Source organism: Schistocerca americana, chromosome 6, assembly GCF_021461395.2.
Source record: "Schistocerca americana isolate TAMUIC-IGC-003095 chromosome 6, iqSchAmer2.1, whole genome shotgun sequence".
NCBI lineage: Eukaryota > Metazoa > Arthropoda > Insecta > Orthoptera > Acrididae > Schistocerca > Schistocerca americana.
The window spans coordinates 330935750-330952924 of record NC_060124.1 but is presented as its reverse complement, the minus strand read 5'-3'; the positions used below and the strand labels follow the sequence as shown (position 1 = coordinate 330952924).

Below are 17175 nucleotides of genomic sequence, written 5' to 3'. Positions count from 1 at the left end.
GGGCATTTTTCAGCTGGTTCCCTTCTTGTCTCTGTTACAGCAGAGTGTGAGGCTTATATAAAATGAATTCTGCATGCCAGTGAATTTTTAACAGTTTATTTATATACTTGGACACATTTATATACTTTGGCACATATAAACAACAAATAAGTAAGCATAATATAAGGTTAACACAAAATTTTATCCCATCCAATGCAAGTTCACTTTACACTACTTTACACTTTCTGTACACCAAACCAAGTGGTGTTTGATTTGCAAGTATAAAGCATTTTATAAGACAAAACAATTTTTTTAAAGAACACTTAAGCCACCAGGTGGCTTCATCGAATAATTTCTAGTTTGAGACAGCCTGTACAGGGATGAAGTACTCATTATACAGTGAAAAAATGATGGCTAAAAATGTAGTTTGGTGACCTCAGAACCTTGCAGTGAACCGAGAACTCATGGCATATGTTCACTATGCCAGTTAAAGCTACATTTATGTCTCATTCTGACAGGCACTATCTCCTCTGGGTGCTCCCACTGCCATTGTCATCATCCATCTTTCTTTCTCCTTCACTGCCACTTTCTCTCTCCCACCATCACTGTCTCCTCTCTCATTCTCTCCCATATATATATATATATATATATATATATATATATATATATATATATATATATATAAAAAAGAAAGGGCAACAATTGTTCTATAGTACTTAAAATCAGATGTTTCAAAAGATGAACAGTGCAACAAAATATATGCAGTAGCTCTGAAGCTTTGGATCTCGGCAACAGATGATGATATTGAAAAAAATTTCAAGGTACCCTGAAACCATCCTCTTAATCCCATACAGTAAAAATTTCAGCAATTTACCATGTATAGAAATTATAGAAGTGGCCATTCCCACGGTAGGTACTATTGGTACTCATAAATCATTGTTTTTCAGGCTTTACTCAGGTGCCACCCATGAAAAAATGGTGCTTTTATATGCCACCTAAGGCCCACCCTAGACCACAGCTTATGCGAAAGAACCAGCCGATTTACTCAATTAGTTATCAATAGAACCCAGGATATGCCCACCTGGAAAACTACATTTCGGCACATGAGTTTGGAATGTATTGGCACCATGCACTGTCATGCATGGACCAACAGAATATACAAAACTATGTGAGGATAGGTGACTGCTTACCATGTAGAAGAAGCACAGAGCAGCAATTGGGAAAATACAAAAGGAGATTAGCAGTTATGCATTTTGACAAAGTCATTTTAAAGACACAAAGCTCTCTCTTGCTTACAGAGTCACTCATTGCATCCAGTGAGCAGCAATTTCCTAATTTCTTCATGCATGGAAGGGCCATGGACAAGGTACTGCCTTTCTGATACTAACATTCCACAGATATTTGAACTACTGGTCTACCGAAAGATTAGCAGGATTGTGCTGCAAAGTGTGCTGATAAGAACTATTATGAACATTGACAATAAATAGTTTACTGAAAGAATCAGTCAGCAACTATGAAAACCTCCATGTGGAACATACTTGAAGCTCTCAACTACAAAGCCAAATGTGTAACAAGAGTTAAAAAAATGTGGGAAAAATTCACAGCAGTTCAGAAACCATACCCAACAATTACAAATGAAACAGAGGAAGCCTCACTGCACAAACACAAATTAAAGGACCAAAACAACTAAACGAGGATATATACATGTAGCTCTTAATGAGTTTTATAGCCATACTAGCTTGGCACCTGCTGCTTCACCTGAATAGATTGTATGGGCTGTAAAATTGTTATTTGTGTGCTGTTATGCCCATTGTTCATGTGTAAATCTAAACATTATAAAAAAGTTTGTGACCCTTTACATGGCTGCCAGTATGCATGATTAAAGTGTTCCAACAGGTTTAATTTAATATTACATAGTTGAAAAAAGAAAGAGACAAATTGGATAAGTGGTTCTATAGTTATTAACGCCAGTCTTACACATCGTAGTGATTTTTCTCATCTCAAATGGATATTCATGTACATGAAATCACGTTTAAACATGGTACCTATTTTGTTATCAGTAATGATTAGTTTGTGTAGCAATTACAACAAAAATAATTGTATAAATATATATAAGCCTACTGAAAAATTAATGTATTAACCCTTTTACAGCTATAGGCATACATGTTTGCCCTGCAGGTAGAGCATCCAGACGGCTGCGGGTGTACTTGTATATCCAACAGACAGAACAGCCAGACAGCTACAGCCATTCATTTAAGCGCAGCTGGTAAAAAGGCCAGACAGCAAAGGGCATTCATGCATGCATGGGCGTGATAGCAGGTAAATATACACTATAGAATGGTGACTTCTTGTTGTCCACATTTCAACATTTCTGCCAGTGGAGCCACTATCTGCACCTTTTGTCAGAAAGTGCTACAGATTTCACCTGCTCCTTGTTCCTTTCAGCTCAAGAGTCATTCTGTTAGATGCAGTTTTCTTTCCTAATCTACACAAGACAAAATAAACAAATATATATAATCTGAAAGGCATGAATTTACCTAATGAACTGATGTATCAGATGTCAAACAGTGTAACAAAATACTTGCAGTTCTCAGAGACATTTGCTGCTGCACTTAACAGCAAATGAAGGACATGGCTAAACAAATGAAATTTGATTTCCTAATCTGCAAGATACACACGGTACAAACATATATAATCAGAAAGGGCAGCAATTGTTCTATAGTACTGACAATCAGATGTTTTAAAAGATGAACAGTGCAGCAAAATATATGCAGTTTCTAAACAACACTAACTGCCCCATGGAACACCAAACAGTTTGTAATGGCAAACAAATGCAATTTGATATATTAATCTACAAAGTACACATGATACAGACATGCATAATCTGAAAGGGCATGAATTGCTTACTGAACTGATGTATCAGATGTTTCAAAAGATGAACAGTGCAGCAAAATATGTGCATTATCTTGAAATGTATTTATCCTGTGTTAATGAAATTTTAATATGGTATGAGAATATATTTATATGTGGCGTAAATCTCAAATTACAGAAATTTCCAATCACAAACAAAAAAGTTCTTAATGTTTGTCTAAAATATTTTTTTATCAGCCCAGAATAAACTTTTAACAGAAAGCTCGGATTAGTTTGAAGCTCTTTTTCATAGTCGTAATGAAGTGTAACCACTGTGACTATATAGTGTGATATTGATTTTAAAAAGAGATTGAAGAGTGGTTCTATGGGTGCAGGAACGAGCAATTGGCATGTAGTGGCCTTAGCCTACAGCAGTCATCGGGCTGTGTTAGCCATCTACTGGCCTGGCAGACAATACCTTCACCCCTGTTAGCTAGCCGTGCAGGCGGGATTCTTGGTGTTAGAAGCTGTAAAAGGGCTAAATAGCCGTTTCTTTTTCTGTGCATTCTTTCTTTGATTCAGTTCACAAACTGCAATGCCTTCTAAACTTTTCACACCAATTAAGGCCATAGAAGTATGATCTTTTCTGGAAGTACTTGTGACCAAAAAGCAATTCTGCTTTGGTAATAAAATATTTTCATAAAACCCCTTAGGGGTTGAATTCCCAAAAACACTAAAACTTAGCTTTTTTCATTTCCAATCAAGAAGTCAAATACTAATTTTCATAGATGTAGCTTTAAGAATGCTTTAGTATTCTTTTAATAACGTTTTATTTTTAAAAAACTTTCATCCACTATTTAACCCCCTTAGGGTTTGAATTTACAAAGAATGTTGATGCACATATTTTTTTTATTTCTGACTGAGAAACAAATATCAATTTTCGTAGTTCTAGCTTCAAAGCTGCTTTAACCTTCCAACTGTGGGTGACATGGACATCGCACTAAACCTTTTCTCCCCCCCCCCCCCTCCACCTTTCACAAGTCATTTCTCTGTTGCAATGAAACACTGTACACTGGTTTTTGCCTGTAAATTATTTTTCTGTTACTCTAGAACATCAGAGGTCACTATTTTCTGGTCTGGAACATGAGAGATCCTGTTTTAGACATTCTCCAGTCTCACTCACATTACTGCATACATACCTCCTTGCACCAGCAGTTTTGTAACAATATTCCCCAGCTTCCTTCAAGATACACAACATCTACATCTACATCTACATCCATACTCCGCAAGCCACCTGACGGTGTGTGGCGGAGGGTACCTTGAGTACCTCTATCGGTTCTCCCTTCTATTCCAGTCTCGTATTGTTCGTGGAAAGAAGGATTGTCGGTATGCCTCTGTGTGGGCTCTAATCTCTCTGATTTTATCCTCATGGTCTCTTTGCGAGATATACATAGGAGGGAGCAATATACTGCTTGACTCTTTGGTGAAGGTATGTTCTCGAAACTTTGACAAAAGCCCATACCGAGCTACTGAGCATCTCTCCTGCAGAGTCTTCCTCTGGAGTTTATCTATCATCTCCGTAACGCTTTCGCGATTACTAAATGATCCTGTAACGAAGCGCACTGCTCTCCGTTGGATCTTCTCTATATCTTCTATCAACCCTATTTGGTACGGATCCCACACTGCTGAGCAGTATTCAAGCAGTGGGCGAACAAGCGTACTGTAACCTACTTCCTTTGTTTTTGGATTGCATTTCCTTAGGATTCTTCCAATGAATCTCAGTCTGGCATCTGCTTTACCGACGATCAACATTATATGATCATTCCATTTTAAATCACTCCTAATGCGTACTCCCAGATAATTTATGGTATTAACTGCTTCCAGTTGCTGACCTGCTATTTTGTAGCTAAATGATAAGGGATCTACGTTTCTATGTATTCGCAGCACATTACACTTGTCTACACTGAGATTCAATTGCCATTCCCTGCACCATGCGTCAATTCGCTGCAGAAAAATTATCAATAAGTTTAATGTACCTGTTGAATGTGATTTTCATGATTTGCACACTGTTTATATTAAATGTCAATTAGAAATCAACTCTGAATTAAGTTTTTGGTTTTCTTGTTACATTCTTTTAATTCTATCCTTACAACTAATCTAATTATCATATAAAAATACCCCAGAAATCTATATGGAAAAATCAGAAAATCACCCATTGTTAGATGATTAACAGCGATGTATTTTCAACAAACCTTTTATCTTCTGTTTCACCCCATTATGAGGAGAAAATCAAAATCAAAACTAAAATTCCTTCTTAAGTGAAGCCTACAGCATAAGATCAACAATCTTTATTTTTTAATACAACAAAAATTTTAATAAAAATTTAGATCACCTGCTTCACCCCCTTAGATGTTGAATTTCCAAAAACAGTGAAACATGTACTTGTTTTAATTTCTGACGGAGAAACTAAATAGTCATTTCCATAATTCTAGCTTCAAAATTGCCTTAATAGCAATATATTTTCAAAAAACCTTTCATTCTCTGTTCCACCACCTTAGGGACAGAATTTCAAAAAATCTCCTCTTAAACAACGCTTACAGTAAGGTCAACACCCTCTCCAAATTTTGAGTTTCTATCCATAGAGGTTTGGGCTGGGCAATAATGAGTTAATCAATCAGGACATTTCCTTTTATATATATTGTCAATTGATTATTATGAACATCTATAATAGTACAAGTGTTACCATACTGGAAACTTCTAGATATTTTGTTTGTAGTATTTGCTGTTACACTTCTTAGTTAGTTATTTAAATATGAGAAACAAAATATACACTGAAGCAAGAGCAGCAATTAGCCAATGAGACATTGCTTAAAAAGTGAGATCATACATATTCTAGCAGCTTTTGTTCCTAGTATTTGCTGTTACACTTGTTACTGAGTTATTTAATATAAGAAACAAAATATACACTGAAGCAAAAGCAGCAATCACCCAACAAGACATTGCTTAAAAAGTGAGAATGTACACTTTCACATTACATTTTACGGTCAAGGTTTCTTATCTTCTTATGCGAGTACCTGAAAAACTAACTCTTTTACTATCATCTGGAAAATATTTGTTATATCAATGAGGTTAAAAAGCTTCTTGGTACTTACTGTCACAGGTGCGACCATCGCCTGTGAAACCAGGGTTGCAGCGACAGGAGAAACTTCCTGGGTTGTTCACACACTGTGCATTGAGAGCACAGTTGTGTGTTCCACTGGTACATTCATTCACATCAACACACTCTTCCCGTGAAGTGCTTCCACCATCACTTAAGTAGAGCCGCTGGTATCTGTTGCATATGAAGTGAATCACCACTACTGGGCAATCCACAGAGCCAAAATACACTTAAACACTCATTCAGCGATGAAAAACATAAGATATGGTATGTTATAGTAGCCCTTTTATCATTCTTTCATGATATGTGAAATATATGAGATCTCTGGCAGTTACGAAAATTCATCATTATTTTTAAATGGCTGTGGAATTTTACTACAGGAAATAACTGTAACAGGAATGTTCCTGTAGAATTACAATATGCTTCACCCTACAATTTCTATAAGATTTAAAACTTCATTATATTAACTATCTACCAATGCATACAACAATACTGATAGCAGTATGTTTCTATAATATGGAGTCTTTAATTAGGAAGTAGAAGAAGCAAAAGGAGAAAAGAGGAAAGAAAAATAAAAGGTAGTTGCATAGCATATTAGCATCCCACAACACAAGGACAAATCTTGGGCTACTTATAAGATCACAAATGCTGGTTATGGAAGTTAGCCAACCTATTTCCATAACACTGGAGTCATTATAACTGATACAGTATCCATCACAACACATCTGACATTCCACACTAAAGCACACCAGAACTGTATGACATAAGTACCAACTGTCAATTCAGTTTGGATCTTTCTCAGAAAAACAGCAAGAGAAATACATTTGGTTAGTTCACATAATTAATGAGTAAGAATGAGACTGCAAAAATGAAGTGATCTTCCATAGATCAGCTCTTTATTGATTATTACTACTGACCCTTCTTTCTTTTAAAAAAAATTGTCATTCAAAATTTAATCACAATTTTCACTGCTCATGTTCGATGCCCCGGTTAGTTGTCCTTATACTGATCCCTTGCAGTCGAACAATATTTAACTATGTGCTTTGCGAGTGTTTTGTAATCAGTGTCAACACAGACAAACCACAGTGACCCAGTGCTCTACCAGTAACTAAAAGATCGTCATTTGTTGGATCTACAACTGGAATTACGTGATTGTCTAACTTCACAGATATTTGTATGACCTGACTGATTGCAGGTGTGCCTTATTAACAAAGATCTATTTTGCAGAGGCACACAGCAAGCACAACTTACAAAAAACATATACTTGAATATTTGTAAAACACTACATGATGCACTGCAATGGAACAGCATAAAAAAATAAAATACTTGGAACCATTTATTATTGAGTTATTCTTTAGTAAATAATCATTTAAAAGATACCGTGAAAATGTACTCACCCCGCATCACAAACACATTGTGAAATATCATCAACAGTAATGCATGAGCTGTGTGGTCCACATTTGATCTCTTGGCATAAGTCCACCACTAAAAATATTAACAGCAGACTTAGGCTCCATATACAAAAAGCAAAATACATTACAAGCTGATTACCATACAAGTTAAACTGTGTTTCAATAAATACGAAGGAATTGAAAACTATGGACTGCTGCTTAGTGTATGTTCTTTAATAAATGTCAGTCAAACACATTAATAGTGGGAGAGTGATTCAAGACAACAGATATGAGGCAGCCCAAGGCAAATTACTAGATCAGATAATTTATAGTCTATCAATTAAGGTTTTTCAATATTTCTATGATGCTCTCTCCTGAGTTAATTAAACCTGTAACTGTAAACATTACCCTTCCTTGTATGTAATCAATATCCTTTATTAGCTCTACTTGGTATGGGTTCCACACACTTCAGCAATATTCTTGTATGAGATGTGCAAATGATTCAAAAGTCAGTTCATGAAATTACTTCTATCAATGACTCTCTATCCAAGATATCATCTCTAGTCCTCCCTACCAAGAAATCCTCAGTCCAGCCACAAATTTTGTTTGGTAGCCCATATAATCATACTTTTGTTAATAATTGTTGGTGTGGTGCTGTTGCAAATGCGTTTTGAAAGCCAATAAATACTGAATTCATTGCCTTGATCAATAGCTTTCAGGATGTCACGTGAAAAAAGCTCGTTGGGTCAACGTTTATGAAGTCCATGCTGGTTGCCATCCAGAAAGTGATTCCACCCAAAATACTTCATTTCATTTGAATGCAGAATATGTTATAGGATTGTACAAAAGTAGATGTTAATGAGTTAGGACTGTAGCTTTGTGGATCACTTCTGCTACCATTCTTGTAGACAAGTGTAACCTGAACTTCCCTTTCTTCCAATCACTGGGCACAGATTTTTGTTCAAGGGATCTACAATATATTATTATTCAAATGGAAGTTATTTCAGCTGCACTGTATATATAGAATCCAATAGGGATCCCATAGACCCTGCAGTCTCATTTAATTTTAGCAGTTTTAGTGTTTTTCAATGCCATCAACCATAATATCTATAGCATTAACTTTTGCAGTGGTGTGAGAAGTAAATTAGAGCATTAATTCTGTATCTTCCCTTGTAAAAGAACATTTGAAAATGGAGTTCAAAATTTGTTTGCTATTTTCAGTTACATTTCCTGTGTCAGCCCTAAGTGTCTGGACACTAACTTTGTTGGCAGTTATAACCTTTACATATGAGGATATTAATACAATAATATACAATAATATCACACACTCACAAATAAGAGAGACTGAAGTAGATGCTCCAGATACTAAAAAACAGCTAAGAGAACTCAAAAACAACAGAGTTCTTATTAGGTTTTGCAATGAATATGAAGCGGGAGGAAAGTAATGAGACTGACTTCTTTATCTACCAAAGTTTTTACTTTTTTCAAACTACAATATTGTCCGCATCCAAGTAGTTCCCTTCAGCAGCTATACACTGACAGAGTCATACGCAGTCCTGGTAGCAGTGCTGAAAGGATTCAGCTGGTGGGGCCTTGAATAAACATGTTGGTCACAATCTTTTGAATGTTCTCCAGAGTCCCAAAATGATGACCTTTTAATACATTTTTCAATTATGGCAATGAAAAAAGTCACAAGGACTCAGATCAGGTGTGGGGAGGGGGGGCTGTCAAACAACAAGAATGCCTTCTGACATCAAAAATTCGATGGTGGAACTGGCTGTTTGACAGGAAGCATTGTCATGATGCAGCATCCACTTGTCTGTAATGTTCACTCTCTCTCTCTCTCTCTCTCTCTCTCTCTCTCTCTCTCTCTCTCAATTCACCCTTTTCCTGAGCCTTTCAAGGACACCGTTCTAAAACAATTGGTTGACAGTCTGTCTTGGAGGAACAAATTCTTTTTACACGGCACCCCTAATGTCAAAAAAGCAAACCCGACATTGTTTTGATTTGCACATTTGAGTTGGTTTTGTTGAGGAGATGACTCAGTGTGCCACTTTTCACTTTGCCACTTTATCTCCGGATCGTATTCAAAAATCCTTGGTTCATCCATCACCTGTGATCACACAATTGAACCATTTGTGGTCACTGGCAATCCTCTTAAGAAAATCAAAGCACACATTTCTTCAACCTTATTTCTGCTCAGTTGTGAGGTTTTTCCACACCATTTTGGTGCAAACCTTTTGCATGTGCAAATCCTCAATCAAACTTTGAAAGTGTTTAAATGGTCTTTATTGTTAAACATTGGTCTGATCTCAGAAGAACACACAGACACAGTCCATGTTTTCATTGGTTTTTGAAGTCAAAGATCTGCCTGAGTGAGGTTCATCCTCGACATTCTCTCGGACTTCCAAAAGTCATTTGTGCCAGCAAAAAACTTGTGCTCTTGACAAGGAATGTTCCCCATAATTCTGTTTAAACCTTTCAAAGATCACACTTCCGGATTCCCCAAGTTAATACAAAACTTGATGGCATAATGTTGCTCTAAATTTGACTGTTCCATTTTTGTAACACACAACAAAAATACAACTTCACCAATGCCATTCTCAAAAATCATGTGATGACTGTACAGAAATTGAACTTGGACTGAGCATCTGGAAGGGGTGAACACACCAGCCAACACAAGTAGAACAACACAGTGTTGCCAGATAGCATGCAGCGTTGTCGGTCTCGTCACTTTTTCATACCTCATATGTGGCTCAAGTAGCCTCTCCACCAATTCATATTTATAAGGAATTTCTTATGTGACTAGTACTTTTGTCTGATTGCAAAAGAGTTAAGGTCATTTCTGTTTATAAAATGAGTAAATGAATGGACATATAGGATTGCAGATCGATGCCCATTTGTTGCAGTTTTCTTGAGCTTAAAAGTTTGAGCCTTAGGGCTTCCTTGGAGAAAAAGAAGCTTCTTTCAAGGAATCAGTGTAAGTTCAAGAGAACCGTCACCTGTGTGAATCACTGTCTACTTCTTCCATGCAAGATATTTTACAAATTATAAATGCAGGTGAACTGATAAGTGTCTGTCTTCCTAGATTTCCAAAAAGCTTTCAGAACTGTACCACACTGCTCACTGATAACAAAAGGTCTCATAAAATGGAGTATCTTAACAAACGTGACTCTGTCAAATAATATTTTTACTAATGAACCCAGCACATAGCACTGGATGGTGAATGTTCAATGGAAGTGAAAATAACATCAAGTGTGCCAAAGGAATTGTTATAAAACTGCTAAGATTCTCAGTACACATAAACACTTTATCAGAAAGCACTTTTATTCCCTGATCATTTTTCGTCTACATGGAAGTATCATTTCCAGCTGATCATAAATAAATGTAAAATGTGAAAAAAAGAAGATAATCCCCATAACAAAGAGAAAAAAACTGACAATGTTGAATTACAAAATCAATGGTAGTCTTTTGATGCCTGTCACAGCACGAAAATATCTGACAGTATTTCTACAAAGTTACAGGGAATAGGCCAATCATGTAAATGCAGTAGAAGGGAAGGCAGACTTCAATTTGTTGAAAAAGTCTGAGGAAATACAGTGCACTCGTAAAGAAACCACATTAGATGCTAGTGGAACCAATCCTAAATTACTGATTCATCATTTGGAGTGCTTACGAAGAAGACATGATAGCAGGCATTGAAAAAATTACCACACCACTATGGTTGCAACAGATCAGTACAAAGCTTATGAAAGTATAATAGAGATACTTCATTGGGGATCTTTGGAAGAAAAACAGTGCTGTTCTCAGATTGTGGGGTACTTTTAGAGAACTGGCATTCAGGAGAAAGCCATCTGCTTCCACTGTATATTTACAGATAGAGACCATGACAGATATACCAGAGAGACTAGGGAGTATACTCAGGCATAAAGAGAGTCATTTTTCCATTGCTCCATGCACAAACAGAATAGGACAAACAGACACCGATCAAGTACAATGCCCCCTCCACCATACACTGTATGGTGGCCTTGTGGTGTATCCATGTACGTTGCTAGGGAAGTGAGGGAAAGAAATGAGTGGCTGATCTCTTTCCATTTTCATTTAATTCTATTTCATTTGTTTTCCTAATACACACTTACTTACCTCTACATCAAAATCCCAGAGCCCCTCTAAAAGAAAAATATTGCCTAACCACAACTGCTTTTTTCCATAGGGTAGCTCTAAACTGACCCTGGATTGGAATCTCATAGTGGCAGGTGATTCTGGACTGATGGAAAATATTGCCTGAAGGAAAAAATTCCAAAAGTTTTGTAGAGAACAAGACAGTACCCCCCCATAGTTGTGCAGGTCTGCTGACAGCAGATAACCAGACTCTTAATGTCACCAAATATTGGAAATACAGTGAGTAATCAATATACTAAAATAACAAAAGAAATAGCATCCTTTTCCTTACATGACTTAGCATTTTGTCTGTAAATCTACTGTGGCTTACGAATAAAATTTCTGAGAGTGACTATAGCAAGTGTCCTGTTACTGGGAGTATATGTGTCACCTCTTTCATTCTGTTACAGGTTTCTGTGTCCTGTGCATCTCTTTTTTCATCTGTGTATGGTGTACTGAGATATCACACAAAAATAATTTGTGACAGTTAGTACCAGAAGTGCTAGGAAAATTGCTGCGCACAAACCAATCATGCTGCTTGTGAGAATCATGACCCCTGGAGTGGCAGTGCCACCAGGAAGAGAGATGCATGCTAAAGTAACTGTGCATGAGCAGAAGTTGTCAGCTGCAAGTTGTAAGTCAGAGTCTTGCTAGGGAGTTCTTGCGGAACATTTGCCATGTCTTCAAAACTTTAAGTCATCAAGTGAGACAGAAACAGTGGCCAACAGACAGTGATTATCTTCAGTAGAAACAAAACATTGGATATAATTATTGCATATGGACAGAGACTGCCTGCCTAGAGATTTAACTGAGTACTGTGAGTTTGTGTTCATGGAACTGTAGTCAACACAGAACAGATAGGCTAAACACGCATTCTACAAATGCTGTAACCAGTGTTACCAAAGTTGAGTAACATATTTTGCTATTCAGTATTCTGTGTTACTTTCATTGTGTGTGTGAGTTGCTCTAGAACCCACACAACCATCTCACCAGGGTACATTTATTGGTCCTTTTCAGCAACAGCAAGATTTTCAACAAAGGGGACACTCCTTGAGCTCACAACAGTTTGTGTAGCAGTCATTCTTTAGAATATTATGCCCACCAGTCTTCTACTCCCCCTCCCATCCTGTCCCCAGACCACCCACTTAATATTAAATTTTGCCCTTTCCTTTGGTTATGAGGACTGTAATTTAATGCCTATTATGGGATGTGTCTATGGACTACCTCAAATTTTTTGATATTTATAAGAAGTTCAGTTTTTTTAAGCCACCCTAATTCTTTCTGTAATGGTTCATACAAAATTTCCTTGTCTACCTTACCTTAAATAAACATAAAAAGTGAAACATATGCAACACTGAAATACAAATCATGCTAATGAGAAAACATACACACATTCTACTGTAACATGACTTTGGGGATTTACTAGTTACATTATTCATAAACTATCTATAATCATCAAACCGGAACACAAAATAGAAACTAAGGTGCAGGCAGAGAAAAGTAATAAGTACAAAAAAGATGCAGTGAAACTGCCTCTAAATTAAACTGCACATTATGTACAAATCTATACACAATTCCCAGTCTGGCATACAATTTGAACACTTATAAGAATTAAGAGCCAAATTTAAATTTTCACATTTGGGACTAATACCACAGTTTAACATATATCATTGCAATACTGGCTGTTGTGAAAATCGAAATTTTCTGCAAAATATCAGACCTTCTGCTGTTTACTAGCCATTTTCTGTTCTTAAAAGAAAACAACATTCTTCATCAAATATCTGTTAAGTTACAAGAGAACTGCAAATAAAATGCTCTGGAATGCACAATTTCACACCTCCCAATGACCTTAAGTAGTTCAAGAAAAAAAACAAGGGTGTAATTTTTTATTTACTGTAGATTTTTATGGCACTACATATGATCCCTACTGTAAAAATTATGTTACAAATCAGTATGAACAATACTAATTACACTAATCCAATATTGTACTCCAAACCATAGATATGTTTCAAATGACAACTGAAAATGCAAATATTGCCAAATTATTTTATGCATGCATTTTAGAAATTTCTGTGTATTTTAACATGCCCTACAGAAGATTAATTATTTTTAATTTGATTGAGGGTAACAATTTCATCATCTTTTATCTCACGTCAAATTAACTGGTAGTAACTTATTCTTCTGTGAACATATTACCTGCATCAGGTATTGTGACTTTGCTTGTCATTCCATAGCGAATTATTTTTTCTTTTTCTTCATAACTTATAAAGTTTCTAATGACTTTCAGATGGAAAGTTGAAACTTCTGGACCAGAAGAAGTACATTCATCATAATCAATTGACTGTTGTACTATAAAAGGATTGTCAACAGGAGCATCTTCCAACTGGAATGAATGTGATGATTTGGCCAAAATCTTTCCTATTGACAAAAAATAAAATTAGGACAATATTTCCAAGTTACAATATCATAAACAGTTAATAATATGTATATTTATGTCTACATGTGGTACATAGCTGCTGTTGTATATAATACTTCAAACAAAGCATTTGTATAACTTTACACAGAACATTGTCAGCTGTCTACAAAGTGGAAAAATTGAAACCTGTTTAGTTTAGAGTTAGTTGGGTTTTACATCCCTGTGTTCCATTATTCCAATAAATTATAGAAGAAGTGGCTATTGAGGGACTCTGTAATAGAAAAGTGGACAGACAGAGGTACAATTTACATGAGATTCTCTTCAAACTAGGTGAGGTAACCTCTTAACAACACAAATTCATCAACACTTAATCAAATGCTATGACACACAGACTTCCCTTTATAACTCACACGTACCTACACCATCCACTGCAGCCTTCCTTTTACTAAGGCATGTACCGTTAAAGGAAAACTATTTTAATATCAGTAAAAAACTTAACAAAATATATAAAATGCTGGATTTCTTTATTTAAGAGACATACATCTTCTGCTGTTTTCTATTGCTCCCTTTCAGTAGTTAAAAAGCCACATCTTGAATATCACAGTCATACTGCATTCTTTGTCAAAACTCTGAGAGTGAACTGCTTATTATGATTTCATTGCCAACAGAACATTAAATCTCAAAATTAACCAAATAAATGTCACACGTGAAACTACTAATACTACATTATACGTTGTCTGCAACCATCATCTGTTTTCAACAACAATTGGTTATCACAACTTCCCTATCACAAACACATTACACAAACATACATATCTATACAACCAATTCCACCTACTGTTATTACTACTATCATTATTTTGTTTTTATTTTATACGATTTTCAACCTCCACTGATTACAAACCTTTAAAAATTTCACATCCATATGACAATTTTACTAGGCATTTGCATCTTTCACTCCTTAACCCCCCCCCCCCTCTCTCTCTCTCTCTCTCTCTCACACACACACACACACACACACACACACACACACACACACACACACATCCCCTTTGAGGCTACACTCTACTATTTTGAATACTTATTGGAATATCAGCCACTATTACTCACTAGTTACTTTTGTACATAAACATAAGATTTGCTTTCATTACTTTTCTCTCTCTGCTCTTTTTTCTTTGTTCTAGATTATTTATATTTTTCCCATTCTTTACCAACTCACTGAACAACACACCTTAATTTGGTAGAGTTCCAATGCGTGTCGCACTTTGAGCATTGTACCTTTAGCGATCTATCCTTTTTGTTTGGATTTCATGTTGTGTACCACATCTGTTAGTTCCTTCTGTTACACTGTATTCAGTTGGTTTCCCCTTCCATTTCTCATGAGCTCTTTATCTAATACAATAAGCACTTTCTCTTTTCTTGCAGGATGTCAACACAATTCTATATTATTGTTTCTTTGTGATACATTCTTTTTCTTTTTCTGATGGTAGACTTTCCATCTTCTTAATATGAGATTTAAGGTCAGATTTCCACTTCTTCCCTTGGCCACAAATCAAACACTGCAACCTAAAGCTAGTATAAAGTCCTAACTCACTCACTTGCCTCTGTAGATCCTGTCATGATTTTTCTATGATGTATACTCAGACAGGAAGCACATAGCAGAGAGACAGAGATTTGGTATTTTCACTGGACAACAACAGATAAATGGAACCACTCATATTCTCAATGGATGGTAAAAGGGAAATAGATGTTATAAATTGTGCTGGCAGGGTCAATGTTCATCTTTAAACCTGCATTCTAGCAGAAGCTGCTACCAAAAGGAATATCAATGGGCAGAGCCTTTGGTTCACTATGTATAATAAAGCAAGGCTGAAGTCATTTTGCTGTTTGTGAAATCTTTAATCACGCACTGCATTTCTCTAGGTTTACAAGTGCACTGTTACTCTCAGCCTTCAGTTTTTCTCATTTCAGTACTGCTTGCTTACGATAACCCTGCCCAAAATGGATAATTATAGCTGGTCTCTTCAGTCTCTTGCACAACAAACTCATTAGTGAAGTACCCTGTGTGATATTTAAGTGGGAATGAGGGTTCATCCACACATGCCTTCCATCAACTATTTATTAATGGTGAAAGTGTGGTAGGAATGATTAATGCCGCTGCAACAACAGTGGGAAAAATGAAAACAAAGACCCTGTTAATTACCTGAATCAGTAGAAATAGGCATCAGATCCATCTCCTGCTTGAGAAGCTCATGTATTTCAGTGAGTCAAAGTGGAGAGGGAAATTTATGCTGTGTTACAAGGCAGGTGGTACTGAAGAACCTGTTCACCATAGGGCCCTATTTTTGTCTACTAGTGCTGATTTTTAGAAGGTAGTGCATAAGTTAAAGGCCTTCATACATCCTAGTAACCTATCATTCATTGATATTTGCAGTTTGCTGACCATATATTAAGTCAGTGAACTAATATTTTAGCCACACAACACGGGAGGCAAAGTTGTTTTTCCACCAATTGCTGGAGCAAGCTAAAGGTCAAAAGTCATGAATTCTTTCACTCTATGGATGTTTATATTCCACCTTCAATTACCTATCAATTTATTAATGATCATTATTAAGATAAGTTGCACGAGAAGTTTGTCATATTTTGTTTGTTGCACAAACATTATGTACACCTTCACTAGGAGTATTATCAACCATAATGTGTAAATAAATAAATGAATGAGTTTATTTAATACTACATGTTTCATATTGATGTATGTGTACTAGGGTAATTATTCGAAGACACTTCTACACATATTGTAACAATGGGAGCTAACAGTATTTAATGGGCTTTGTATTCTCAAAACCAAGATTTTAAGACTACTTGCAAAAAGTCATACCTAATTGGTGAGTACTGGTCTATAAATAGATATTTCTTTTGTGATTCCAGTTTTCTCTGAATGGGCAGTTGCTGCAGACTCACCTGGTGCTGTTCTCCTGTATTCTATTTCATATTCAGGAACCCGGATTTTTGAACCAATGGGAACTGTTGGTGCAGAACCACGAATGTCAGCTTCTACCCGCAGCTGGTCAAACACATCAAGCCCAAGGAAGCGCTGCCTGAGAGTAATTTTGTGGCCGGTGTTAGGAAATTCAATCTCTGCTGTGTGGTTGAACACGCCACCTGCATTAAATTAAATGATAGTGATTGCTGACATTCTTAGTTCTAGATATAATTATGTT

General features: G+C 36.2%; 1 protein-coding gene across 2 annotated transcripts in view; it reads right to left on the bottom strand.

Annotated features, from left to right (window-relative positions):
- The window catches only part of LOC124619667 (nidogen), a 255619-nt gene that overhangs the window by 89679 nt on the left and 148765 nt on the right, over positions 1 to 17175 (bottom strand). For both annotated transcript variants that reach the window (XM_047146205.1, XM_047146206.1), the window contains exons 8-11: positions 16916 to 17116; positions 13735 to 13956; positions 7384 to 7471; positions 5982 to 6160 (exon numbers count right to left, since the gene is read on the bottom strand). In XM_047146205.1, the coding sequence (XP_047002161.1) occupies positions 5982 to 6160; positions 7384 to 7471; positions 13735 to 13956; positions 16916 to 17116 (690 nt within the window). The remainder of the gene's footprint in view (positions 1 to 5981; positions 6161 to 7383; positions 7472 to 13734; positions 13957 to 16915; positions 17117 to 17175) is intronic.